Source organism: Lontra canadensis, unplaced genomic scaffold, assembly GCF_010015895.1.
Source record: "Lontra canadensis isolate GAN:19392208 unplaced genomic scaffold, GSC_riverotter_1.0 scaffold88, whole genome shotgun sequence".
NCBI lineage: Eukaryota > Metazoa > Chordata > Mammalia > Carnivora > Mustelidae > Lontra > Lontra canadensis.
This window is the reverse complement of record NW_022631082.1, coordinates 5,843,662-5,869,387: the sequence shown is the minus strand read 5'-3', so window position 1 is coordinate 5,869,387 and position 25,726 is coordinate 5,843,662. Positions and strand designations below refer to the sequence as shown.

Sequence of the window (25,726 nt, the reverse complement as noted above, 5' to 3'; positions counted from 1 at the left end):
CCTGACGCGTCACCACAGTCCCAGTGGGCTCACCAGGCGCCCGCGGCCCTGACTCAGCCACCTATACCTGTTGCTGCCAGGGACCCGGCTCTGGGGTGGACGTGCCCCACGCGAGGCTGTCGGACCCCCGCTGGCACTCCCACCCATGTGGGGGGGCAGGTCACCCTCTGACCCGTCACTGTTTTCCACCGCCAGGCACTGGGAAGAGCACAGCAAGTAGAGAGGGGCAAGATTTCCCACGAAGCTCTCGTAAACCTCCCGTGCTGGTCAGGAGGACCGGAGTGAGTAGGTCCCATGTCAGAGGTGTCCCCATGGTTAACGAAAACCAAGTACAGCCAAAGGGAGCCCGCTTGGGTTCTGGATGAGCCCCGGCAGGGCTGTCGAATCTCTGTTGTCCCGCCCCACCCCGGCCGGCCCTCTCCAGCATGTACCTTGAGCCACTGCTTCTCGGTCAGCGAGTCGCTGTAGTCCACCTCTTTGCGGTGGCGGGAGCCGCGGCCGAACATCTTCTCCTCCTCCTCCTCACAGGTCAGCCGTTCCACCTCAGCATCGTCCTTGATGATCCACGAGGGGAGCTCGTCCTCCTCCATCAGGCGCGGCTTCCGCTTGGGGTTTCGGGCCTCCTCTCGCCTGCGGTCCAGGTCCATGCGCTGGGGGGCACAGGGCAGGGGACAGAGGGAGAGAGGTGTGAGCACGGGGAGAGCTGGGGGCACACAGGGGCATGTGGCGAGGGGAGGCTTCGAGTCTGCTCAACGGTATCTCAGAGGTTTCTGGCTCTGAGAGCAGACCCTTGCTAGGGGCTTGGCCTCGGGGGCAGAGAATTCCAGAAAAGATGGGAGGGTAGCAGAAGAGGGGCCAAGGGCCCACACTCTGACTCCGTGCGGACTTGCACCTTTTACCCAGAGCTAAGGAGCACCTCTGACTGACCACAGACTGGGGACAGTACGACCTCCCTCTGAAAGGGAATCGCAAGGACAAAACAATCAGGAGGACAGGCAAGTCCTCCATGTGGCAAGCCTGAGGGTCACACACAGGATGGGTGTGCATGCGTGTGTGCATGCATACGTGCAGGTGCGTGTCCCGCCATTGTGGCAATCCTCTTCGAGGACCACGGGAGGAGGACAGGTCAGTTAGGAGGCAGCGTGGGGCCCCCCGAGAGAGGCCCCAGCTCCATGACCCACCGGAGACACCGCCATCTCTAAGAAGTTTTGCTCTGTCTGTACTGAGCTTATTCTACTTGATGTGGGTAGGGCGGGGCATGCAATGCCCGTAAAGCGCCCCCAGAGGTGTGCGGGGCGCCCCCCTCTGCCCGCGGTACCTACCATGAACAGGTCAAACTCCTCCTCGTGCCGGGCAATCATCTGGTTCACCGTCTCGTCGTCGGGCACTTCGTCTTCTTCCTAGAAGGGTTCGCACAGTTAGTCCGAGTGCGGAGAGGCCGGGGTGGGCGGCGGCCGGGCTCGGAGGCGAGCGGCGGCGGTCCGTGGGAGATGAGCTGGCGGTCCCAGTCCGGCTGCGGTGGATGGGGACCCACACGGCAGCGAGAGGCACACACGCACACGCACACGCACGCTCCGTGGGATCAGGGCCCTTGCTGGCCGTCTCAGCCGAGAAGCCGAGGATTGAATGGGCGTGGAGACTGAACTACCCCTCTCACCTTTAGAGGTGGCTCCTCCAAGTCGGGGTTGACGCCCGCTGGCGGAGGGGCAGTGTGGGCGAAGCTGGCACTGCCGCTGCCCGTGCTGCAGTGTCTGCTCTGTGGATAAATAGAGGACTTCAGTCTCCAGGGCTGTCAATCCGGCGTCTTTCACCAGCAGTTTAGAAAAAAAAAACCACTTCAAAGAAAAAGCAAGTACTCATCCTCTTTCCTTTCAGCCCACACTCCCTTTACTCCAAAGGGATGCAAAAAAAATAAGAGTGCAAAAAAGGTAAAAAAACAAAAATGAAAAGCCGCTCATGCGTCCACCACTCACGCCAGGGAGGGGGTCGGGGCCGGCGCTGCCCTCACCTCGTCCTGCTCCTCGTGCTCGAGGATGGCCTGCAGGAAGGCGCGCCTCTCGTGGCTGGAGGACTTCTGATCGAACATGCCAGCCTGGATCACCTTCTGGTCAACATTGAGCTTGTACTTGGCCGCGGCCAGAATCTTCTCCTCTACGCTGTTGACCGTGCACAGACGGAGCACCCGCACCTCATTCTGCTGCCCGATGCGGTGGGCGCGGTCCTGGGCTTGCAGGTCCTAGAGGAAGAGAGGCAGGTCAGTCCCGATCCAGCTCTGCGGAGGTCTAAGAGGCAGCCAACACCTCGCGGTGCTGTCTGGAAAGGCCTTCTTGTTCTTGTGTGCCTGCTTTCTCCTGCTGGGGCCTTCTGCCTGCCCCGACCAGCAGCTTCTCGAGCAGGGAGCCCAGGAACGCATCCTGCAGCCTGTGCCACAATGACGATCCCCGAGGACTGTCCCTTCTATCTTACGGGATTCTCTAGGTACTCCAGGGCACGGTGCAATTTGGAGGGCAAGTCGAGGGCCGTTATGTTCCCAAGGAGCTTGTGTCACAGCTACATGGGACCTCTCACCTACTCCAGGAGGCCCCACGCTTGGGAAGGCCATATCGTGGTTAAGGGCATCGTTTCATGGGATGGTTAAGAAGCCGGGCAGCACCTTGGCAATGCCTGGTTTGGTTGTAGGCCCTGCTCCTTTCCTGCTGTGCGGTCCAGGCCGAGGTCCAACCTCTATGAGACTCAGGACTCACTCTGTTGACACAGACCCTTCTGGTGATTTCGAGGGACGAAGAACTAAACGGCATTGGATACTCAGCCCAGAGTGTGCCGCAGAACAAGCTCCGACCGCACTGTAGCCGTGGTTGCCGACACCGGCGGCATCATCACCGCAGCTCTGAATCAGGAGGGCTCGCACGAAACCCCGCATCTGGGCCAGGAGCAGTGGGGGCCTACAGTCAAGATTCACTCCCGGTGGGGGGCCAGGAGTGCCTTGTGTCTACAGCTGAGCTCCGAGTCCGGCCGGCGCACTTCCTGTTCTGTGCTTCCAAGCACGGGCTATCGGGCCCCGGGGAACCGCTGCCCACAGTCTGCCTGCCACTGCGGAGAGCACACCACGATCGCATCTCAGGAAACTGGCTGGTCACAGAGGTCTTGGTGAGAACTACGCCCCAGGCTGATGACAGAAGGGGACACTCGTAACCAGCCTGAGCCTCCACCCAGCAGATGGGCTACAGTTCACACCGTGTACTAGTGCCTCCAGGCTGCAGGGAAAGACGGGCTTATACCCTATAGTGGGAGAGAAACCTGGGGCAGCCTTCTGGAAGCTACTTAGGCAGAGGTGACCTGAATGTGCAGAGGACATGCTCATGGGCCAAGCAACCCCCACCTCTCGGGGCTGACTGGTCAGTGAGTCCTGTCCCAACACTCCAAAAGGGGGACAAGGGGCTCCCTAAGTGGTCATGCTGAGCAACAAAACCCAGACGCCTGCCAATGCGGTCAGACTCAAGCCTCAAGGCCACCATATGCCCGGACACCTGGCTGCTGAGGACATGGCTATGTAGAGTTGCAGGGCGCTTGCCCCGAGAGGAGAAACACAGAACATACGTGTGTGCATACAGGTACATGATGGCACGTGGTCAGAAAGAGTGGGACTGGTGGGAGGGGGAAAATGGACTCTTTATGTTATTTTGAGTTACTGATACTGGCATTAAAAAAGTCTATTACTTTTACAATGAGACATCAGGAAAAGTTAAAAACTCCCTTAAAAATTGCCATACCGGGGCATCTGGGTGGCTCAGTGGGTTAAAGCCTCTGCCTTTGACTCAGGTCATGATTGTGGGGTCCTGGGATTGAGCCGCGCATCGGGCTCTCTGCTCAGTGGGGAGCCTGTTTCCCCCCCTCTCTCTGCCTGCTTCTATGCCTACTTGTGATCTCTCTCTGTCAAATAAATAAATAAAATCTTAAAAAAAAAAATTCTTGTACCTACCAAATACCATTTCTCTGAAGCTACTGGCATGGAGCCCCAGAGGGCACACGGATACAAAATCAGGGCAGCAGTGTACACACACGGCCCGGTTGTTTCTAAAAGCACAAGTGTGTGAGAGCTCACACAGGATGCGACCTGGAAGGCTTGGATCCCGAAAAACGGAAAATCACTGACGGCTGATAAGATAAGGGCATTTTCCACTTTACGTATTTAAATAAAACGAGGATTTTTTTTAAAAACAGGAACAGAGTATGTATTTTTCATATTCAAAGCAAAAAAGTGGTGTTTTAAAAAATAAAGAAAAATGAATACTCTCAGGGCTTTTCTACAAAGGCCTCAGGCGCCGTGGGTGCCGCTGGGTACCCAGGATGGAAGAGGGTCTCCGGGGAGCTTTGAGTCCCTGCCCCACCTGGGGGCCAGCCCAGCCTCACCTGGTGGGGGTTCCAGTCGCTGTCGAAGATGATCACAGTGTCGGCCGACTGGAGGTTGAGCCCGAGCCCCCCGGCGCGGGTGCTGAGTAGGAAGATGAAGTACTCGGAGCCCGGCTCATTGAAGGTTTTCAGCAGCATGCCCCGGTCCTCCGCTTTTGTCGTTCCTAAGGGGTGCGGGGACAAGGCTGTGAGTGGGGGCACCATGCAGGGTGGGGTGGGGAGCGATGGCGAGGAGGCACAGAGGAACAGCGGCTCCACAGAACGGGGACAGTGCGTGCACACGTCCCGCAGAGGCCTCCCGGGCCAACTCCACGGTCGCTCCACACACGTGCCTGAGCGGCGACACACGAGCTGTTCGGGTTTAAGATGCAAACGAGTGGATGCCACTCCTCCCCAGGAGGTGGAAAGGAGCCCCTACAGGCCACCGAGTCACCTTGGGAGTCAAACAGGCCCGATGTGGGCATGACATGACATGTCGGGGCACAGGGCCTGGAACGAGGGACTGGCTGGGCGGCTGGCGCCTGCCTCCATCCCACTGCAGGGGGTTTTTCGATCCCCAGAGGCTTCTGCAGGCGAGCACACAGGTGCCTCACTACACGGACTCTGCCCTGCGAGCAGCAGTGGCTTCCCCTCTTCATGGAGCCACGGGGACTCTCACGTGACCAGTCAGGACACGATCCACATCCCTGTGAGCACCAGAGGGGCACATAAGCCCCGTGGGTGGCTGCCAGCTCAGACCAAAGGTGCCTTTGGCAAAATCAGGAGTCATTTTTGGCGATGAAATGAAGATTAAATGCTTCCAGCCACCTGCCCAACCATCACACTGCACAGCATGGAGGCCCAACGCCCACAGGGGCCTGGCTGGGGCAGGGAAGAGGCAGGGAAGGGGCAGGCCCATGGCGAAGGGCTCACTGCCCCCAGGCCCAGCCCACACCCTCAATCTCACTGCTCTGACACTGGTAGGTTCCATCTCACAACATGCTGCTAAGCCCCTACCCTGTCTATTCTTTGCCAGAGCTGGTCTGTGCCCACGTGCATACTGTGTAGCTGTGGCTGAGTGGACAAAAGTCTTCTTACCATGGAGGACAAGGAAAGAGAAGGGGCAAATGAACCCCTGCTGGGGGGGAACACGCTCTCCACCTACAGCCTCTACTAAGGGCTGGCATGGTGACAGACAAGACCCATTGTGCTCGCGGCCCGGCCCCTGAAGAATAGGTGAGGTGGCTGGAGAAGTCCGGCCACCCCGCTGGCAAGGGGGCAGTTTTTAGTCTCCAAGCCTTGGGAAGGAGGCCCCAGGAGGAGACGGGAACATAGCAAGACACACACTGTCATTTGTGCTTGTAAAGGTTGCCCCAGATGGAACTCCAAGACCAGGAGGACAGATGGCAAGATGGACACAAAGGGCCGGCTGCGGGTGAGGGTAGGGAGGCCAGAGACCGATAGGCGATCAGCCCAGCAACCACAGGTCTATAGTCTGTGAAACCACAGTTCCGCCAGATGCACAGCAAGACAAATGAGGGTGCAGAGGTTTGGGGCAGCCTGCCAGGGAAATGCACTTGGCGATGAGCTTCAATAAGAGCTCGGAGATGGGGCGCCTGGGAGGCTCAGCGATTTAAAGCCTCTGCCTTCGGCTTCAGTCATGATTCCAGGGTCCTGGTATCGAGCCCTGCATCAGGCTCTCTGCTCAGCAGGGAGCCTGCTTCCCCCACCCCCTCTGCCTGCCTTTTTGCCTACTTGCGATTTCTGTCTGTCAAATAAATAAATAAAATCTTAAAAAAAAAAAAAAAAAAAAAAAAGCTCGGAGGAGCTGTAAGAAAGGAGCCACCAACTGGCAAGAAGCTCCCAAGCTCGCTCCTGGGGCATCCGGGCACTCTTGCAGTTGGACAGAGCATGGACTTCCTCCAGGGCCTCCCTGGCCAGTCGACGTGTCAGAGCATGTGTCCCACATGCTGTCACCATCTCACTCAGCAACCTCCTCCCTGGGGCTCCCGCATGCTGGGATAAAGCCAGAGACACACAACTTCCCAGGAGAGCACGGGAGTTGCAGCTAAGCACTGTTCCCAGGAGAACCTGCTGTCATCCTGTGTCACCAGCTCCCCTCTCCCCCGACCCACTCCCATCAATCAGTGCACACGATTCGGCCATGGACGAACCCGATTCCGGCTCCAGGCCTGGCCAGTGACAGCTCTACAACCACCTGGCAGTGGAAAGAAAGGCACGTGGCTCCCATCAACCTAGCGAGAGCCAGCCCCTGGACTTCTGGGGGAGAAGGTGGGCTGTAGTTGGGAACTGAGGAAGTTGGGAACACGGAAAAAGCATAAGGGGAGCCTGGACGGCTTGCCTGAGAATTAAGCCAAGATGGAGGACAGCAGAGCTAAGAAAAGCCACAGCACTGTCCTCAAGACACCTGGATCCAGCTGTACCTGAACCAAGAATAACCCGGGGGCTCGCTATACTTGTCCCTGATTGTCCACAGGATGTGGACTTCTGCCACTTCCCACCAAAAGAGGACTGTTCACCACAACCACTGGACCGAGAGCTGTAGTACAAACACTGTCAGCCTCATGTTTAGGACACGGGGGTGTCAGATCCGGGCTGGCCGCTCTCCTAGGCCACAGGCTCGGATCCAGCCACGACGCTTGCAAAGCCCTCCCTCCCAGTCCTGTAAGCCTGTGTCACTGAACGTGCTAGGCTCACTCTGGATGCTCGACCTAGTCTCCGGGCCCTGCACGGCCTCGTGAAGAAGGCGACACTGGCCAGTAGCTTTGGCAGCTGTGCATAAACCGGTCCCTCCACAAACATCTCTCCTGCTCATACTCACCATCGAGTCTGAGGTATTTAAAGCCGCGATACGCAAAATAATCTTCCATGATCGTCATGAGGGAGGTCATCTGACAGAACAGCAGCACTTTGTGGCTAGTGGCACGGAGTTTGGGAAGGATCCTATCGAGCAGCTCAAACTTCCCCGAGGCTCGGTACAAGTCCAGCCTGGTGAGCAGGGGGCAGAGGAAGAACACGTTAGTGATGGTCCTTGGCAGACAGGCAGAGGCGGAAGCGCATCTCCCCTCTCCAGGCTCTCATCATGGAGGTCAACGGCGCAGTCCTCCCAGGCTGACCCTCCGACCTCCATCAAATTCCAGCAAAGCCATTTCAACCCAACTCAAATACGCTCAAGGCCATTCTCGGTCAAGGGTGAGCACATGATTGTCATCCAACTCAGATACTTCTAAGAATGAGAAGAGATGCTATCGGGAAGCATTCTGGGACAACAGGAAGTGGGGCCTCCTCCCTAGCCCACGGGAGGAACTCCAGGGGCAGAGGCTCACGCTGGAGGGCCCACACCGCGCCCCACGCAGGGTTAAGGGCCACTGCAGCTTCTCTCATTCCCTCTGGTCAAAAACCCCCAGCTGACAGCCTAGCAGACGGGCTGAGGGGGGACTGTGTGACATGGCTGCCGATGTGCCAGGGCCAGGACTTTCACTCAGGTGCAGAAGCCCCCATCACGCAACTTGGAATGAAAAATATAGAGCAGGGGCGCTTGGGTGGCTCAGTGGGTTAAGCCTCTGCCTTTGACTCAGGTCATGATCTCAGGGTTCTGGGATCGAGTCCCATATCTGGCTATCTGCTCAGCAGGGAGCCTGCTTCCCCCTTTCTCTCTCTCTGCCTGCCTCTCTGCCTACTTGTGATCTCTCTCTGTTAAATAAATAAAATCTTTAAAAAAAAATACAGAGCAAAAGAACTTTTTTGATCTTTTATTTGGTGCCCCTGTTCTTTAAAACCATCTACTAGCTCAGAGAACTGCTGCTGGCCTCAGCTCTAGAGCAAGACTGCAGTGATGAAACTTTGACAGGGTACCCTCGTCCAACACCAGGGCCGAGTGAAGCCTGGGTTGCATCATCAATGCTGGGTGGCTCAGTTAGTTAAGAGCCTGCCTTTGGTTAAGTCATGATCCCAGAACCCTTCTCCCTCTGCCCCTCCCCCTGCTCGTGCACGCTCTCATACACACACACTCTCTCTCTCTCTCAAACAAGTAAAATCTTAAAAAAAAAAAAATGCTGGGGAAAAAACCCCCAATAACAAGGTGGATCGAATAGCATCTCTCTTAGCAGACAGAGTTGAGGCCCAGAGCGGTTAAAAAGGCTGTCACGGGGCAACTGGGTGGCTCAGTGGATTAAGCCTCTGCCTTTGGCTCACGTCATTATCTCAGGGTCCTGGGATGGAGCCCCACATCGGTCTCTCTGCTCAGCAGGGAGCCTGCCTTTCTGTCTACTTGTGATCTCTACCTGTCAAATAAATATATAAAATCTTTAAAGAAAATAAAAAATAAAATAATAAGGCTGTCACGAATCATAGAGCCCGGATGTTGCTCCATGGGGCCTGGAAGCCAGCTCTGGCTCTCAATGGAGGATTTCTATTCTAGTCCTTTCTTTGGGTATATCTCTATTTCCTAAATTTTCTGCCATGAATATAGCCTCTCTGAAATTGGACAAATGTCATGAGAGCAATAAAACCACTTATGAAGTGAAAAAGAGGGATGCCTGGGTGGCTCAGTGGGTTAAGCCTCTGCCTTCGGCTCAGGTGATGATCTCAGGGTCCTGGGATTGAGCCCCGCATCGGGCTCTCTACACAGCAGGGTGCATGCTTCCCCTGCTCTCTCTACCTGCCTCTCTGCCTATTTGTGATCTCTCAAGTAAATAAATAAAATCCTAAAAAAAAAAAAAAAGAAAAAAAGCAAAAAAAAAAAAAAAGTGAAAAAGACCTTCACGTGGACAGCATGCCCACCCCCTTCACAGGGAAGCTTCTCACCCTTGCACAATGCCACCGGTAAACCCCAAGTGCTCAGAGAAGGACTCCTGCAATAGAATGAGAGATCGGTCAGCGCAGGAAGAGGCTACCTAGCCCCACACCTCTGAGCCCCCACACTGGTGCTCAGTGACCCACAGGGGCTCCGACGTGGCTCGGAGGCCCCACACAGGTGCTGCACACGGCTTTTCTATCCCGCCCACCTCCCTTCTCTGGGGCTTCACCAGCCAAGGAAAGTCAGTCACAACAGGACACCGGTAACCACCCAAACGAGCACATGGGGGCAGTGTGGGCGTGAGACCATCCTGGCCGTGGCGGGATGGCATCCCAGGGACGTCAGGGGATTTGCAGAGATCCCGAGACTTCAGGCCAGAAAGTACAGACATACGTGTGCAGTTCAGAAGCAAGAATCCAGACTCTCAAAGGGTATCGTGGCCCAAAAAAGTTCTGACCCAGAGACTTCCTGACACGGAAGACTGCTCTCGAGCTTCAAACCAGGAAGAGCCCCCCACGGCCCTGAGTGGGAAGAGCCAGCGCGCCATGCAGCAGAGACAGTGGGACCTTATCGGGTGGGGACAAAAAGCCCCAAAGAAGGGTCTCTGAGTGCTGGCCGCGGCTCTCCGAGGGCAGACTTTCTGAGCTTTCATTTCTACTGTGTATTTCCCCACTAAGTTCAGGTTCTTTACAAGGAGCATTTACAAACAGGAAATCAACAGTGAAACAGTAACTACGCATTACCTATTTAAAGTATTAAAAAAGCATTTTTTTAAAAGCCCTCAGGGAGAGAGCCCCTAGCTTTTTGGAGCCCGTCCGTCAGGGACAGACGCCTGCGGGAGATGGGAGGGCCTGCGGCCCCGGCCCCAGCCCTGGTGCCGGGCCTCACCTCGATGTGCTGGAACATGTACGGGTGGTTGCAGATCTTCCGCAGCTGCATGATGGTGTTCATCAGGGTCTTGGTGCCACCCTTGCCCTACGGAGGCAGAAGAGAGGCTGCGCACAGGGTCCCGTCCCCGGGCCGGGGCTGGGGGTGCGGTGGGGGGGGGGGGGGGGGGCGGGGCGGGGCGGCGCCCCGGCGGGTAACTGGGACCAAGGGGCTGGCTGCTGTGGCGGCACAGAGAGTTCAAGGCCAGATCTGCAGGGAGCAGAGGCCGTCTGGCACATGGGAGGGGTGGCAGGACTGAAGGGAAGGATCAGCATCTGCCTCGGTGGTGGGCATTGTGGGGAGTCCCTGGGGGGCCGCAGCCAGATGGCCACGACGACTTAAGATTTCTGGCTACAGAGAGAAGGAAGGGTGCGGGGGTGGGTGCTGGCTGCAGGCCAAGAAGTAACCCAGGAAACATGCTGCTGCACCCTCAGGTGAGAAAGGGCCCGAAGAACACAGGGAGAGGAAGACATGGGGAGGCGGGGCCGAGCCTGAAGCATGGGACGCAGAATCAAGGGACCTGGGAGGACAGCTCCGTCTCGATGAGGTGAGCTGCGGCAGGAGGAGTCTGCGACCTCAGAGCCGTCCCAGGAGACGGCAGCCCGCCCGGTCCTCACCGCACATCACCTCAAGCTCACTTAATAACAAGGCGAAGGGGCTTAGGGGTGCGGCTGTTGAGCCGGCTGTGTTCCAGCCGGGATGGTGAGGCTCCGGAGAACATTCTAACTCTGCTGGGATCATGCTGGCCTCCGCCCTACAGGCGGGTGCACCTGCAGGAGGCCGGCATTTCCTCAGCAGAGGACACTGGAGAGTGACAGACTTGGAGGGTCTTGGGGGACTCCCCAGAGATGAGCCACCAGCCCCTGACCCGTCAGCCTTACTGAACGAGGCTGTTCCCCCCAGCTGTGACTGAACTACAGCTGAGGCCCTTGTGATCACCACCAGATCGGGCCCTGAGCTCCACAGTCAACTCCAAGGAGGCGGAAGGCCCTGCAGGTGACTGGGTGCTCGAGCCCCAGCCCCAGCGGCCTCGGACATTTGGACGGGGAAGGGGAGGGGCCCACGGCTAACCTTCTTGTCCTTCTCGGAGCCGTCGGTGAGCAGCACCCCCTTGGCCTGCATGTGCCGGTAGAGCACGCGCTGGAGCGCAGACATGTCACACTTGATGACGTATTCCACCTGCAGGGGACACGTGTCACCAGTGAGACCAGAGACTCCCTGAGCCGAATGCCCAGCCCGTGCCCATGTCTGGTCTCTGAGCCTCTCAGAGGCACCCGGGACCCCAAGATGGGACTTGGATGAGGGCACCAGGGAGGACGGTGAGGAGCCCCCTCCGCCGGGGAGCAAGAGGAAGCAGGCTACGGTAGGTGCACTGGGACAGAGAAACGTGGAGGGGATGTCCTGGTCCCAAAGGGGCAACCTGGCTACCTTCCCAAAACTCCTCTCCAGCCTGCTGGGAACCAAGGGCAAGTACTGCATGCCCGTGTCGGGGGAGAGGAGAGGGTGCCCTGGTGGGACAGCCAGGGGACTGGGACCCAGAGTGAGCAGCCAGAGCCATCCTCTGGTGTGAGCAGGCCCACGAGCAGCCCACAGCTGCTAAGCACTGCCGGGTGCTGTGGGACGGGACCCCCTCCACAGGCATCGGGCCCACAGGGGGCTTCCCCGCTCTCAGCCACACCTGTCTCTACGTTACAGAGCCAGGGTGAGAGTGGCCATCCTCATGTCACACGGACACGACCAAGTGAAGCAAGGCCAGGGCCACGAGAGAACACACCCTGGACCGCTGCAGCGCCGCCGGACAGGACCCACCCCGGGAAAGCCCCAGGCACGACGCCGCACCGCGGCTCCGTCCGCTCCGAACACTCCTTACCTTCTCGGGCAACTGGGCTTCGACTTCCTTCTTGAGCCGCCGGAGCAGGAAGGGCCGCAGCACTTTGTGGAGACGACGGATGATGAGAATCGTCTCCTCCTCGTTCAGGTCCACCTGGCACCCCCATGAGACAAGCAAACCAAGGTTACCTCCAAAGGAAGGAGCCAGGGACGCGAAGAAGGGTCATCTGGAGTCGTCCTGCCCTCAGCGCCTCCGTTTCAGAATGCCTTACGCTTTATGGGCCTTGGTGGGGCGCCCTCTTCCTGGGGACAACTGCAGCGACCTGGGACCTTCCACAGAATTCTTAGGAGATAGAAACCAAGGCTCTGGGGAACCAGGCCCCACAGGCCTCATGAAAAGAAACACACAGGATACTTGGTTGTTTCCCCAAGAGTGATATAATCTCATGAGTCTGGAAACCTGCAAACACATCCAATCGGAAGGTGGAGAACTCCACGTTCACAGATCCACTGGGTGTGGGGCGCTTGGGGGGCTCAGTGGGTTAAGCCTCTGCCTTCGGCTCAGGTCATGATCCCAGGGTCCTGGGATCGAGCCCCGCATCGGGCTCCCTGCTGGGCAGAGAGCCTGCTTCCCCCTCTCCCTGCCGCTGGCAGGACAGAGCGCAAGAAATGCTGCTCTCCCCAGGCATCGAATACTCTGCCACGAAGTTAAACTTTTAAAAGTTAAAGAAAAGTCAAACAGACCACACTTAAACTTATCTTCCCTGGGTCCCCTGATCATCTCTCAGTAGAACTTTCAAACTTTTCCTAAACTTCGAAGTAAACAAAATAAGAACATTTGCTCCGTTGAGGCTCCTGGAAGTTGGAACACTGGGAGTGCCTCTTTGGAGATTCTTGGAAAAGCCACGCTTTCTCCTTCAGGAGGGCTCCTGTCTCCACGGGGGCCAAGGACTGGGTACCTCTTGGATGATGGTAAGGTAGCCCCAGCTGGCCCGGACCTGCCTGCAGGGGACCTGATAGTCAGGAACCAGCTGCCTGGGCCAGGGAGCGGCAGCCCCGGGGAGCTCAGCCGCCGTGGGCAGTGGCGCTCCTCGGCTACCCCCAACCTCGGCAAGTGCGCCCAGTTCCTCAGCCACAGGCTCCAGCCCCTGAGCCTCCTTCCACAGAAGACACGAGCTGCCCACAAACCCCCCTCAAGCCCCAGCAGCACGGGAGGCTCACAACGGGAGCCGGCTTGGGGCCCTCCTCAAGCGGACAAAGACCGGGCCCCCGACAGCCCATGCATCGTAGTCCGGTTTTCAGGCTGATGATGCCACCCGCGGCCAGACAGACATGGAGAGACACTGGTCACAGCACTTTTTAAAAACAAAATCTACGGAAGCTGACATGTTGCTCCCCTGACGGAAACTTTCTGAGCCCCCTGCTGCCCTTAGTGTGAAACGTGAACTCTCTAGAGGGACCCACAGGACCCTGGGGGCCCCCGGCTGTGCCCTGCCAGCCCCACAGCTACCTCAGAGCCAGATTCCCAGCTATGCCCTCCCTGGGCCTGAGGCACCGGGTCAGGGAAGCCCCGAAAGACTCCCCAGAGTCTACTCTCTCCATCTGTGCCCATCAGTCTCAGGGCAAAGGCGGCCTTGTTCCACGAACACACGGCCTTCGGCCCCGGGCCCTCCGCGGACACCCAAGAGCAGCTGCTCAGCTTAGCCCCGTGCCCGTGGGAAGTTCCTCTCCGCACGGCCCCAGCCACGGCGGCCCATCCCCGTCTGCCTGCCCGCAAGCGGCCCGCCGCACACGCACCTTTTCTCCGGTCATGGCGAAGGGCGCGTTGAACCACTGCTCGAAGGTGCTACAGCTCTTGAAGATGGTGGGCAGCAGGAAGTTGAGGAGCGCCCAGAGCTCGGGGAGCTTGTTCTGCAGCGGCGTGCCCGTCAGCAGTAGGCGGCGAGGGGCCACGTAGTGCGTGTTGAGGACCTGCGTCAGCTTGCAGTGGTGGTTTTTCATTCGGTGGCCTTCGTCAACGATCATGTACTTCCAACGGATCTGCAGGGCCAAGAGCAAGCGGTCAGGGGGGCGGAGCGGCCTCCACCAAGGCTGGAACTCCCCCCCCGCACCAGGCAAGTCTCGAGATGGAATGGCATATTCAGATGAAGAACCAGAGCCTGACGAGGTCCCCTGACAAAAGGGACTGGCTCACCAAGTGACAGCTATACAACACAGCCTCTATGAAGCGTGGGGTGCAGAGGGACACACGGGAGACACGCCCTTGACCTGCTGTCGGGTGAACCCTGCAAACTGCAGAACCGCACTCTGCTTTCCCCCCAAATTCCCTGCGTTCGTACCTAGCACAGAAAAATCCTCCAAGTAACCCCCCGCCCCACTGATTAGACAGGGCCCTGGGTGTTTGCGGGGGATCTACAGGGAATATGGCTCAGAGCGGGTACATTTTCCAAGCATCAGGCTGTGCCTCCAAAGAGAAGTGGCACAGGTAAATTTGGGCTGTGAGCCCCGAGGGCGGGGGCCGTGCCCAGAGCCTGCTGCTGGCTACAGGACCAACAGACACGGGGCTCAAGGTCGAGCCTCAGAGGGAGGGTGAGTGTGCAGGTGGGAACCCCAGGCCTGAAGCATAGTTTAGGTCTGTAGAACCCCACAATGAGCCTCAGAACTGCTCTGGGCCTCAGTTTCCACCACCTGTGGGAACAGTGAGGCCTGAGTGAGACAGTGCGTGTGTCAGACGCCCAGAGTGAAAAGTGCTGAGCTGACCAGGGCAAGAACAAGACAGCCATCTCCCACAAGGAATCGCTGTCTCTTGGCCTTGACATTCACTAATGACGTTGTCAGATAAGGATTTTCAGAGCCTTGTTCTTGGGCTCAGGATGGGCCAGGCCTTGCCCCAAGTCAGAGGGGTGTACCCACACCACAAGCCCGAGGAGAAGGGCCTGCTCAGTAGACCCCAGCAACCTGGGCCTCTGCTTCCCTATCTGTAAGCTTGGAGGTTGAGACGAAGCACCCCAAATCATCACAGTGACCACGCCACAGAGATACTTGTGAAAACTTCCAGCCCTGGGTCAAAAAATGACCCCTTGACCTGCTCTACCGAATGGTTAGTGGTCACACAGATGCGTCATCTTTAGCCTTTCTGCAGGCCCGGAAGCTTGCCTATCTTACATCTGGGTCAAGGCATGGTCTCAGTGATTCACTGATGGTCTGACTCCACACCTATGCCCGTTAGCAGGTTCCTAGGCCTGCATAAGCCCCACCAAATGCGTGCCAGCCCAGGAGCTCAAGGCCAACAGAACACAAAGGGCATCAGAGTCTCGGCTCTGAATGCCGAAATCACACCTGCTTGGTGGGCTGGTCTCCTGAGGCCTGTGATGGGGGTGGCACGGCTAGCAGGGACGAAGGGCTGTCCCTGACTAGGGTCAGGCAGAGACCACGTTGGCCTCACCATAACCCTGCCAGGAATAACAACAGTAGGGCTGACGGGTCGGGAGACACTGAATGTGATGAAGCAATTTGGGCAGAAGCTCTGAGGAGCTGGTCCGTGTGACACACGCAGGCTAACTCTGGCTCATGTGTTCACTGACAGCATGTGAGCACGGGGGGCCTTCTGTGTTTTACACAGGGACACGCTACCTTCGCAAGGATGTGCTTATCCTTAATGATGTACTCATAAGTCGTCAGCAAGACATTGAACTTGCCACTTCGGAGCTGGGGGACGAAAGCACGTCTGGCTGCTGGAGAACCCTGTGAGGGAGAGAATGCAAGATGTCTCAGCCTCCCAGGGCCACGGTGGCTGCCGTGGCAAGGTGCTAGGCAAGGCTGCAGGGCCTGTCCTCCAAGCCCGCCATGCAGAGTGGCAACTGCAGGGAGAGGAGAAAGGCATGTGGACCACGGGCAGCCCAGAGCCTCGGGGAGGAAGCTTGCTGTCTCCTCCACACCGCCCTGGTTTCCGTGCTTCGTCCTCTTCCCAGGCCTCCTAGCTGGACACCAGCATGTTGCCCCCCGGCTTCCCATGCCAACGCAGCCCGGCAGACCCGTCCCTGATGTAGCTCCAGCTTCTCCCCAGTTAGCAAACCTGCCCGACCCTCCCCAGCTCCAAACTCCTGACCCACGTGACCAGGGCCCCAGGCTCTATAACCCAGTGCTTTCTCCAGGCTCACATTCCAGACTGACTGAACTTCAGTGCGTCCCATAAAGCTCTTGCTGGCAGAACTCTCCTTGGCTCCTTGAATGCACCGAGTTCTCCCTGCACACACCGTTCCCCGTGTCGGGACCCCCTCCTCCCCATCATGTGACGGACAGCCTCACAGCACAGGGTGAAAAGCCTGTACCCAGGAGCCTGGAGGGCAGGGACACAACCTGACTGCATGAGGGCTGCCCCTTCTGCCTCAGTTTCCCTAAGGTAAGAGGCACAATTGGTCTCTACCTCATGGAGTGAATTGATCTAGGTATGGCCCACAAGTCCCCTGTCCTACAGAATACAGGTCGGCATCCTACAGGAATGAGTCTTAACGAAGCTCCGGGGACAATAATGAAATCTTCCAGTGAAAGCGCTGATGTCACCAGATTCCACCAATTGACTGCGTGGCCCCATTTATAAACGCATTACTTGGAAATAAATGAATGATCCAAACCCCGCACGAAGAGCATGACCCCATGAGTACAACACAGGAAAACGTGTGCATGCGCGCCCACCACTCCTGCAAGTGGACTCCCTCCTGGCTCATCTGTACCTCCCACTCCCACCCCGCCCTCACGCACATCCATCCCTTCAGGCTGTGACCTACCTTGTAGGACACCTTCACCACAGAGGGGGCCCACTTGTCAAATTCGTATGCCCAGTTTGACAGCGTGCTGATGGAAACAAGGAAGGGACAGTCAGGTTCTAACTCCTTCATCAACAGCTCCTGTCTACGCCAACGTCCACTGGGGCACGAGGCTGACGTGGCTGTGACGCTCAGAGCCGGCCGAGTAACTGACCATCTGGGGGAAGGGGGATGTCACACCCTGGGTGATAGGACCAGGGACACAGAGATGCGGCAGCAGGTACAGGGGCAGCTGCCGCTAGGGCGGCAGGAGCCAGGTGGCTGCAGAAGGCCAGACCCAGGTGCTGAACCTGGACGACCAGCCCTGTCGTTGCTGTAGGGTCCCAGGCCCCTCTGAGAACACGCCAAGTGCTGTGGACCTGCTGCCTGGAAACCTGCGGACTCACAGTGCCTCATTTTAGGCTCAGAGCCGTGCTAGAGGGTCTGCTGGGGATATCGGGGAGCACAGGGGACACCGCAGGTTCTCTGTTCCACCTGGCAATGAAAATGGCCAGCCACTGCAGGCTCTTGCCCGATGAGAGCCAGTGGGGACGGTGAGGGCACGCTGGGCTCAGGTGGAGGGCCGGAGGACTGCGTGCAGGGTGGGAGCAGGGACTCCCATCTGTGCCTCCATGGGACAAGCAGGGCTAGGAGGAACAGGGTCAGAGAAACGGGCAGGCATGCGGCAGGTGGAAGGCAGATGAGAAACAATTCACCTGGACAAGAGACAGAGCCTTGGGTGAGGGTGACGACAACAAGGCCAACTTCCCAGAGAGTGAGTTCCCTGAGAAAAACTGGGATATTCAGTTTTCGGTAAGAAAGGGAACATACTCAAAAAGTCTAGCCTGGGTAGTTTGTAAAGACAGGACTCAAAGGCCTAGTGGCAGAGACTGCTCGTGGCTCACCCAGCTCCCCGCGGCAAGAAGTTCCACTGAGGGTGGTGCTGTCTTCACCTTAAGCCCCTAGCTCTCAGGCTCTTCAGAAGCTGGGGCGACCAGCTGGACGTCACTGGAGCCAATGAGATAAAGCTCAAGTTGCTGGGCTGAAAGTGGGGGCAGGGGGAGCTCTTAAAGGAGGGTGGAGAGAAGGGAGAACCAGCTGCTCTTTGCCTGGTCTACTAACCTGGGAACCTAGATGAAACAATGGAGGCAGTGCAGCCATCTTGCAACCATGAGGTAAGAAGGTGAAAAGCAAAAGTCATAAGTAAGGGTGACTGAGCAGAAATCTCTAGAAGCCTGGGTCCTGGCATCTTGGAGCCACTGGGCCTGCCTCAGATGAGGTATTACCAATGGTCAAAAAGATTGCCCTGGTACAGTCAGTGAAGCCTGGATTCTATTGTACAGAGCAAGGGCAGACATGGCACCAAGAAAGAAGCTGAGGGCCAAAATGTGAAGTGTGGGGAACATCTGTAGTAAGAGGGGAGAGGAGCCGAGAGAGTCAGGGGCGGGGGAGACTGAGGAGCTAGGCTGGGAGTCAGAGTCTAGCAGGAGGCAGGACAAGCGAACTCATGGTGGACAGGTGATCATCTGAACAGATGGATGGGACAGCTGAATCCTCGACGTCTTAAATGCTCCCTCGGGCAAAAGGAGCTCTTCTGGCCTGGAAGGGGTGTCATTCGATGGACCAGACCCTTGTCCAGGTGGAACATGGGTATAAAAAGGCCTGAAAATCAACACACTGAAGCCAATTTAAATAATCTTGGGAGAAGGTATTTTGACTGGAAACTGTGCCTAAAGACAAAGCAAACTGGATCCAAACACTGTATTCTAATTGGTAAACTTGTTTTGCACGGATTAACTGTTTGGAAAGTGCTGCATATGCACACGCAGCCGAAGATAAACACCGTGCATGAACAGAGAAGAAGAGAAGCTAGAAGGAGCTCTCTGGTTCTAGTGGAGTCAGAGACAGCTGTCGGCACCACTAGACATAAATCCCGTTAGGTAAACACATACGTTTATTTCCTAGTGCCATCCACTGACAGGGCCTGCCAGTAAGATCAGAAGCAAGGGGCACCCCTAGCGCCCAGCTCTTGGTTTCTAATACTGTTCTCTAAGAACAGAGACCACAGCTTCTCAGAGAAATGCCTGATTCTAGGCCTCGGACAGGTGTACAAGTGGAGCTGGGGGCATCTTTGGGTGCCAAAATACAACGGCGTGTCTCAAAACCCCACAACAATGGGGCCATGTCAAAGGGACAGAGTAGCCACCTAAAAGCTCTCCATGGCAAACGCTGGAATGATTCGAGAACAGGATGAACTAATAGTGGTATGCAGACCAGAGTATAAAATAAGTACCCATGACTCACCACGGACATAAATGACTAAATTAACATATGGGTAAAAGAAATCTATCTTCTGTACAGAAGAATCCTAAAGGATTTACACAGCTATATGCCCCTCAAGGAGGTAGAGCTCAACTGCCCGCTCACGTGGGTGCTGAGCTTGGGGACTGCTCCTCAACACAGTGTATGGAAGGGGGAGAAAGAGTAACCGCACAGGGCAAACCTCAACCACGTGGTCAAGGTCAACATCACCAGGAATAAGGCACACGAACAGCAATGGCCCTGGAAATGACGACACGACACGGGCCCTTCACCCCTGTGTTCTTTGGCCCCCACGCCCACCATCCTACCCAAGCAGGAGAAAATCACCAGATGGACCCAGACTGAGGGACATCTACGAAACACCTGACTCATCCTCCTCAAAGCCACCAAGGTTAATAAAAACATGGAAAGCAAGGAGCACTTGCAGACCACAGAGGGCGTCAGCTACGAGGAGACTGAAGGCCGTACGGGATCCTGGCACGGCAGAGGGATGTTGGGAGAAAAGTAGCGAACACTGATTCAAGTCTGGAGCTTAGTTAACAGTAATGTGCCCGCTGGTTCCTGAGTTGTGACAAATGTCCCACAGTCATGTGAGATTTTATCAATAGGGGACCTGGGGAAGGGCGCATAGAGCTCTCAGGAGTACCTCTGCAGCTTTCCGGTAAAGCTCAAACTATTCTAAAGCAAACCACCACGATACAATGACTGGGACGTGGAACCAGGAAACCAACCTGAAAAGTGTCCCCGGGCCAGATCTGGGATAAGCAACAAAATTATGAATTGTCCATTCAATTATGAATTTGTCTATAACAAAATTATGAGTGTCCATTCTGCCACTTCAAAGAGAGTTACATAAATTAAATTAATACCCGGAGAAGGCACAGTTCTTCCTGAGAGTGGGTCTCCCACACATGTGGAAGGAGCGATGGAAAGAAAGCCATGACTGGCCCTTCCCACAGGGGAAGAGGGTCTCAAGCCAGACTCATCTGACAGATGTGGAAATCTCTGGGGAAAGTATGATGAGAAACGGGTCTTTCCGTGGTCTCTAAGTGCCTCGCCAGCCAGAATGTATGAATTACAAAGGAAAACTCCTAAGATTACATGGGGAAACTGACAGGCATACCATTAATGGAGATCAGTTGTCTTTATAACGGTCCTGGAATTAGGAACGACGGGGGAAGCTGATAAAAAGGAATGCAGGAAATCTTTATTCTATTTTTATAATTGTTTATGAGCGAAATAATTTCAAAACGAGAAGTTATAAACAAAACACTCACACTGTAGGAAAGCATGGAGTGAACTGTTCTGGTGGAAATCATGTCAGACTTCACACTTCGGGAGGGGGCGCCGGAGCTAAGGGGGGACGTTAGTCACTGATGGGCTGGCGGACAGTGCACGGGGAAGCACAGCAGAAAGCTGGGAAGCTGGGTCTGAGTATGAGGGAGAAGGCGCAAGGCCATCTGTCCTCAGGCTGGGACCTTCTGTCACACTGTGCAAACAGATTTCTCTCCATGTGGATCTGTTCCTAGCAGGGCAGCCAAATTTACGGGACCACGAAGAGGAGAAGGCAAAAGGAAGAAATAAACTTCTCCAAGTAAATTCTGGGAGAGATCTGGGACCCTCCAGCATGGCTGTATGGGCTCTGGGGCCCTGGCCATCTTATTTCCTGTGGGATCGGGGTATAAGCACTCAGCTTCCTGTTCCTCCCCTGGACAGCTGATTCGAGGATGAAGTAGTCGCTGATGAGCGCTGGCCGAAGGTGGGGGTCAGGAGTCCCTCCAGGGCCAGGCCAAGTGCAGACTACAGAGGCCTGGCCCCATCAGGGTAGACCATACCCCAGGCCTGTGACTAGATTCATGCATGATGTGAAACCTGAGTTGGGCCCATGAGCCAGCCCCAGGACTTCTAGAAAAACTCTGAGGCAGGTGAACCATATTGTGGCAGTGCTGAGCTAGGAAGAGGGATGCCCAGCTTGGCTGGTCCATCTTGGCCCCCTGGGAGCTGCCTACCTGGAAGAGGTAGCCAGTGGCTACCATTTCCTATCACAGAGGTCCCATTTCCCATCACACTAAGCGTCAGGATTGCGGGGCCAGGGTGGGATGGGGACCACACAGCTCAGTGCCCCAGAGAGTAAGAGTTCAGGGTATTTCCTCAAATGGCTAGGGCTCCACTCTGCTCGTGGGAGCTTGTCTGGCTCCCGAGACACCTTGTGTGGAATGTGCTGGTGGGGGGGGTTCTTGAGGGGGACCTCAAGGTCATGTTTCAAGAGCTGCCCCAACAAGGATGATGGGTGGGCACTCCCTCACCCACCCTTCTCCTGTCTCGCTGCCTGAGACCAGAGGCAGGATGCCAGGGGTTGAGTCGTGTAACCGCAAGCCCCCACAGGATGGGGCTGTATTTGGAAACGGGGGTCTTTAAAGAGCTAATGAGGTGAACCCGAGCAACAGGGCCTCCCCACTGGACACTCCCGGACCCCCCCGGGGCGAGAGCACTTACGAGAGAGGTACTATGATGAGAAAGGGTCCATTGATCCGCTTGTGCTCCATGAGGTATGTGATGAGAGCGATGGTCTGGATGGTCTTGCCCAGGCCCATCTCGTCGGCCAGGATGCCGTTCAGGTTGTTGTTGTACAGGGACACCAGCCACTCCAAGCCCTTGATCTACAAGGAGAGAGGCGAGCGGCCAGGACTGAAGCCCTAGCTGGGCTTGAGAGCACGGTCCACACTGCAGAGACCAGCGCGGCTAGGAGCACGGTCGGCCCAGTCACGAACCACCTGTGGCTGTCAGCAGTGCTGGCATCTTGCTCTCCAGCAGCCCACTCCTTGGCTTCTTGGCCTCACTCTACGGAATCACTCCTACGGAACCACCGGGCTGCTGCGCTGGTGACAGAGGATCCAATCTCTTTTTCTGGGACACATCTGAACAGCTAAGTTTCTACCTAGAAGGGCCACCAGGAAGCAGGCTCTGGACATCTCACTCCCCAGTCTCAGTGCCACACACGGCAGGGCTCCGGGGACCATGCACCGCGCACCTGTGCGCCCAGACTAGGCCCCATCCTGGCTTGGCCACTCCTAAGCGGTGTCATTTTGGGGAATTGCTGCACCTCCCCGTTCCTCATCGTCCTCTGCCCCAATCAAACTCAGAGATGGAAGCACCTGCCGACTAGGGTCACTGAGGGATGAGAAGCCAACGGGCAGCAGCCTCCTGTTCGGCCTGCATACATTAAGTGCCCAGCAGCCTCCTGTTCGACCTGCATACATTAAGCGCCCAGCAGATGCTGATCGACCGCACAATTCATCTCCTCCTGGAGGCGAAGCTAACTGATCGGGCCCCTGCTTCCCCAACGGGGAACTGGAGGTTCAGAGGGGAAGAGCGAGTGTCCAGACAGAGACTGGAATGCAGCTTCAGCAGCCACTGCAGAGGGGAACCTCGACACAGCCTGCGGCTGCGTCCCCACCAGCCTTACCTGGTACTGCTTGAGGACGCCATTGACCATAAGCGCTGACTGCTTATCCACTCGCTCAGTGACCGCGTGCGCCACCGCGTAGTAGGACTGCAGGCCCCGAGCGAGGGCCTGGGACACGCCGTACTCGTCATCCACGTCTTGCTTGGCATTCCTGGGAGTGAGAGGGAAGCACCGTGTGAGGACACCCACTCCGATCTGTGACCACATGCTTCTGACACAAGCCTCTGCGAGTAGCCCTTCTGCCCGGTGACCCATGGCCTGAGCCATATTAAGTCCCCGTGCAGCCGGAGAGTCCGAGGGTGGGCCATGCAGCAACTACTAATCCGAGACTCGGTGCGTGGGTCCCGACCTAACCGGCCCAGAACAGGAATCAGGTCGCTGCCACATTGTAAGAAAACTGCTTCTTTCCACAAGAGGCTGGTCCTGTAGCCCACACTTTCTACCGCGCACTCCTGGACATAAAGGGAAAAGGCACATGGCACAGCTCCACACAAAACCAGAATCCTATATATTGTGGCTATTCCATGATCCTACCTGGAATTATTTTATCACAATTTTTTTTTTTTACAAGACTTTATCTATTTACCTGATAGAGAGAGGGAAATAGCATGAGAGGGAACACAAGCAGGGGGAGGGGGAGAGGAAGAAGCAGACTCCTTGTGGAGCAAGGAGTCCAACGTGGGGCTTGATCCCAGGACCCTGAGCTCATGACCTGAGCTGAAGGCAGACGCTTAACGACTGAGCCACCCAGGCGCCCCTGGAATTATTTTAAAAAGTGACTTTAACTACATTTTTGGGGTACCTGGGTGGCTCAGTCCGTCGGGTGTCCGTTTATGGGTTGGGTCTTGATCCCGGGGTCCTGGGATCGAGCCACGCTTTGGGCTTCCTGCTCAGCAGGGACTCTGCTTCTCCCTCTCCCCACTCACGCTTTCACTCTCATTATGTCCCTCTCTCAAATAAATAAAATTTTAAAAATTAAGAAAAAAAACCCTATGTTTGTTTTATTAACGTGACATACAGGTGATCCTGTATGTCATACTGTTTCATGCTGTGCTGTGATTTTGGTAGATTTATGTCTTCTTAAGAATCTTCCAGAGAGTTTGGGGGTTTGCCCTATTTCTCGGATGACTTCAGGGCACCGCAAGCTTGCTCTAGGGCTGCTTTCCTACCCGTAGCATACACAACTCTCAGCCCTCTACTTCTTTTAAAGAGTATCCATTAACTTCATACCATAAGCAACGATGAAGTCAGTACGTTAGCTGTACTTGTGCTTAAAAGAGCAAAAGTGAAAAGTAACGGGAATGCCTGCCACTAGGGACAGGCTCATACGGGACGGCGGAACCCACGATGCCACGTGGTTGACGCCCGGTAATGGAGACAGCATCACCTCTGAGAGAACTTGCAGGGAAAAAAGCCAGGGGCAGGAAGGTGTGCCTGGGTACACGTGTACAAGTAGAAAGAAAAACATATACACGTTTTGCTTCTATCTCTGGACATGGGCCATCTCTGAAGACACGCGGTGCACCAGGGAGGGGCCGGGGTCAGGGCACCCAGGGAGCAGGAGTGAGGCGGCCGTCCTTGCACACCCAACTCTCTCTCAAGCACAAGATGAACCACGTGAATGGATGGAATATTCGACGCCTACGAAAATCAGTGAAATCTGAAGTAAATCGATTTCGTTCTGTCTGCAGCCCCACAATGTCTGCTTGCTGGACCGGGCTGTGCGCCGTCCAGAGAGAGGCCTGGATCTCAACAGGCCCGCTGGTGCCGCCCCGAAGGAAGCTGACAGAGCAAGAGGCCGTGGAGGGACGCCTTACTCGATGATGTGCCGGGCGTCCACCTCCGAGACGTCGTCGCTGTCTGGGTCTGGAATCTTCTTCTTCTCCTCAACAGGAAGGTTGGGAGGCTGTGCTGGCTGCGGCTGCTCCTCCTCCTCCTCCTACCGAGACACAAGCCCGCGTCACCTCAGGCCCCCTCAGGTCACCCCCCGCCTCAGAGATAGGCACAGGGCCCTCAGGGGCAGAACACACTTTTGGAATCCAGTGCTGTTTTCAGGCCCTCTCACTATCCCGGAATGTGTCATGCCTCTTCTTGGCCTCTTCTCATAATAGCTCAGTTTACAATTTCCAGTTTTCCTAGCACGCAACGCAGAGCTTTTTAAAGCTACCTCAGGGGACGGTCTTCCTTTTACTAACAGTACACGCCTCGCGCACCGTGCCTCCCTCCATCACAAAATGCAGACGACCAGGCTTATTCCTGGCCCGACCAACTCAAAGCAGTTTTTCATTTGATTCTCTTAGATCTTCTAAGTATTAAACATTTTAGAGCCAATTTTCAGTACTTGTTGCTCTCGACTGACTTCTGGCTTTATCAACAAGGTAAAAACATTCACGCTACATCAAGTAACACTGGTGAGAACAGCCATCTTAGTTTACTGCGAGGTTTTCTATCAACTTGTAAATTAAATTTAAGTGGTGTTCTTCATTAAAGGGAATTTTCAGCCTTTACCAAGCAGATCATAAAGGGATTCTGTGTGGCAAACTGCTGAAACGCACACAAATACATTTCTCAAAGTTAAACCAGTCTTGTATTCCTGGGTAAATCATACATGGTACCAATAGGTTATCTTTATGTATGACGGGGATTGGATAAAACTAAAAGGTATCTGTAATTAATCTACTAAATGATTCCAATCAAAATCCCGTGGGATGTCCCTCGGAGCATGCAAAATGATTTTACAAGTCATTTGGAATAATGAACAGGTGATAATAGCACAAACATTTTGGGCAAAAAGAAAAAAAAAATCGTGATTGGTACAAACTTAGCCTAGCTGGTATCACCGTATCTGGAATTAAAATAGGGGTAGGGGCGCCTGGGTGGCTCAGTGGGTTAAGCCTCTGCCTTGGGCTCGGGTCATGATCTCAGGGTCCTGGGATCGAGTCCCGCATCGGGCTCTCTGCTCAGCAGGGAGCCTGCTTCCTCCTCTCTCTCTCTCTCTGCCTGCCTCTCTCCCTACTTGTGATCTCTGTCTATCAAATAAATAAATAAAATCTTAAAAAAAAAAAAAAATAGGGGTAGGACTTCTGGCTAAGTCTGAATGAGGAAGTCCACAAACTAACTATCTCTCTCTCTCTCTCTCTCTCTCTCTCACACACACACACACACACA

At 55.8% G+C, this 25,726-nt stretch overlaps 1 protein-coding gene across 7 annotated transcripts in view; it reads right to left on the bottom strand.

Moving 5' to 3' along the window:
* The window catches only part of SMARCA4 (SWI/SNF related, matrix associated, actin dependent regulator of chromatin, subfamily a, member 4), an 89,404-nt gene that overhangs the window by 22,614 nt on the left and 41,064 nt on the right, over positions 1-25,726 (bottom strand). For 4 of the 7 annotated variants that reach the window (XM_032884036.1, XM_032884038.1, XM_032884039.1 and 1 more), the window contains exons 14-29: positions 24,376-24,497; positions 22,559-22,709; positions 21,589-21,752; positions 16,753-16,819; positions 15,599-15,709; positions 13,763-14,005; positions 12,006-12,119; positions 11,207-11,314; positions 10,097-10,183; positions 9,217-9,263; positions 7,232-7,398; positions 4,411-4,574; positions 2,009-2,236; positions 1,658-1,756; positions 1,323-1,400; positions 432-650 (exon numbers count right to left, since the gene is read on the bottom strand). In XM_032884036.1, coding sequence (XP_032739927.1) covers positions 432-650; positions 1,323-1,400; positions 1,658-1,756; positions 2,009-2,236; positions 4,411-4,574; positions 7,232-7,398; positions 9,217-9,263; positions 10,097-10,183; positions 11,207-11,314; positions 12,006-12,119; positions 13,763-14,005; positions 15,599-15,709; positions 16,753-16,819; positions 21,589-21,752; positions 22,559-22,709; positions 24,376-24,497 — 2,169 coding nt within the window. The remainder of the gene's footprint in view (positions 1-431; positions 651-1,322; positions 1,401-1,657; positions 1,757-2,008; positions 2,237-4,410; positions 4,575-7,231; positions 7,399-9,216; positions 9,264-10,096; positions 10,184-11,206; positions 11,315-12,005; positions 12,120-13,762; positions 14,006-15,598; positions 15,710-16,752; positions 16,820-21,588; positions 21,753-22,558; positions 22,710-24,375; positions 24,498-25,726) is intronic. The other 3 variants (XM_032884040.1, XM_032884041.1, XM_032884042.1) reach the window with 1 other exon arrangement.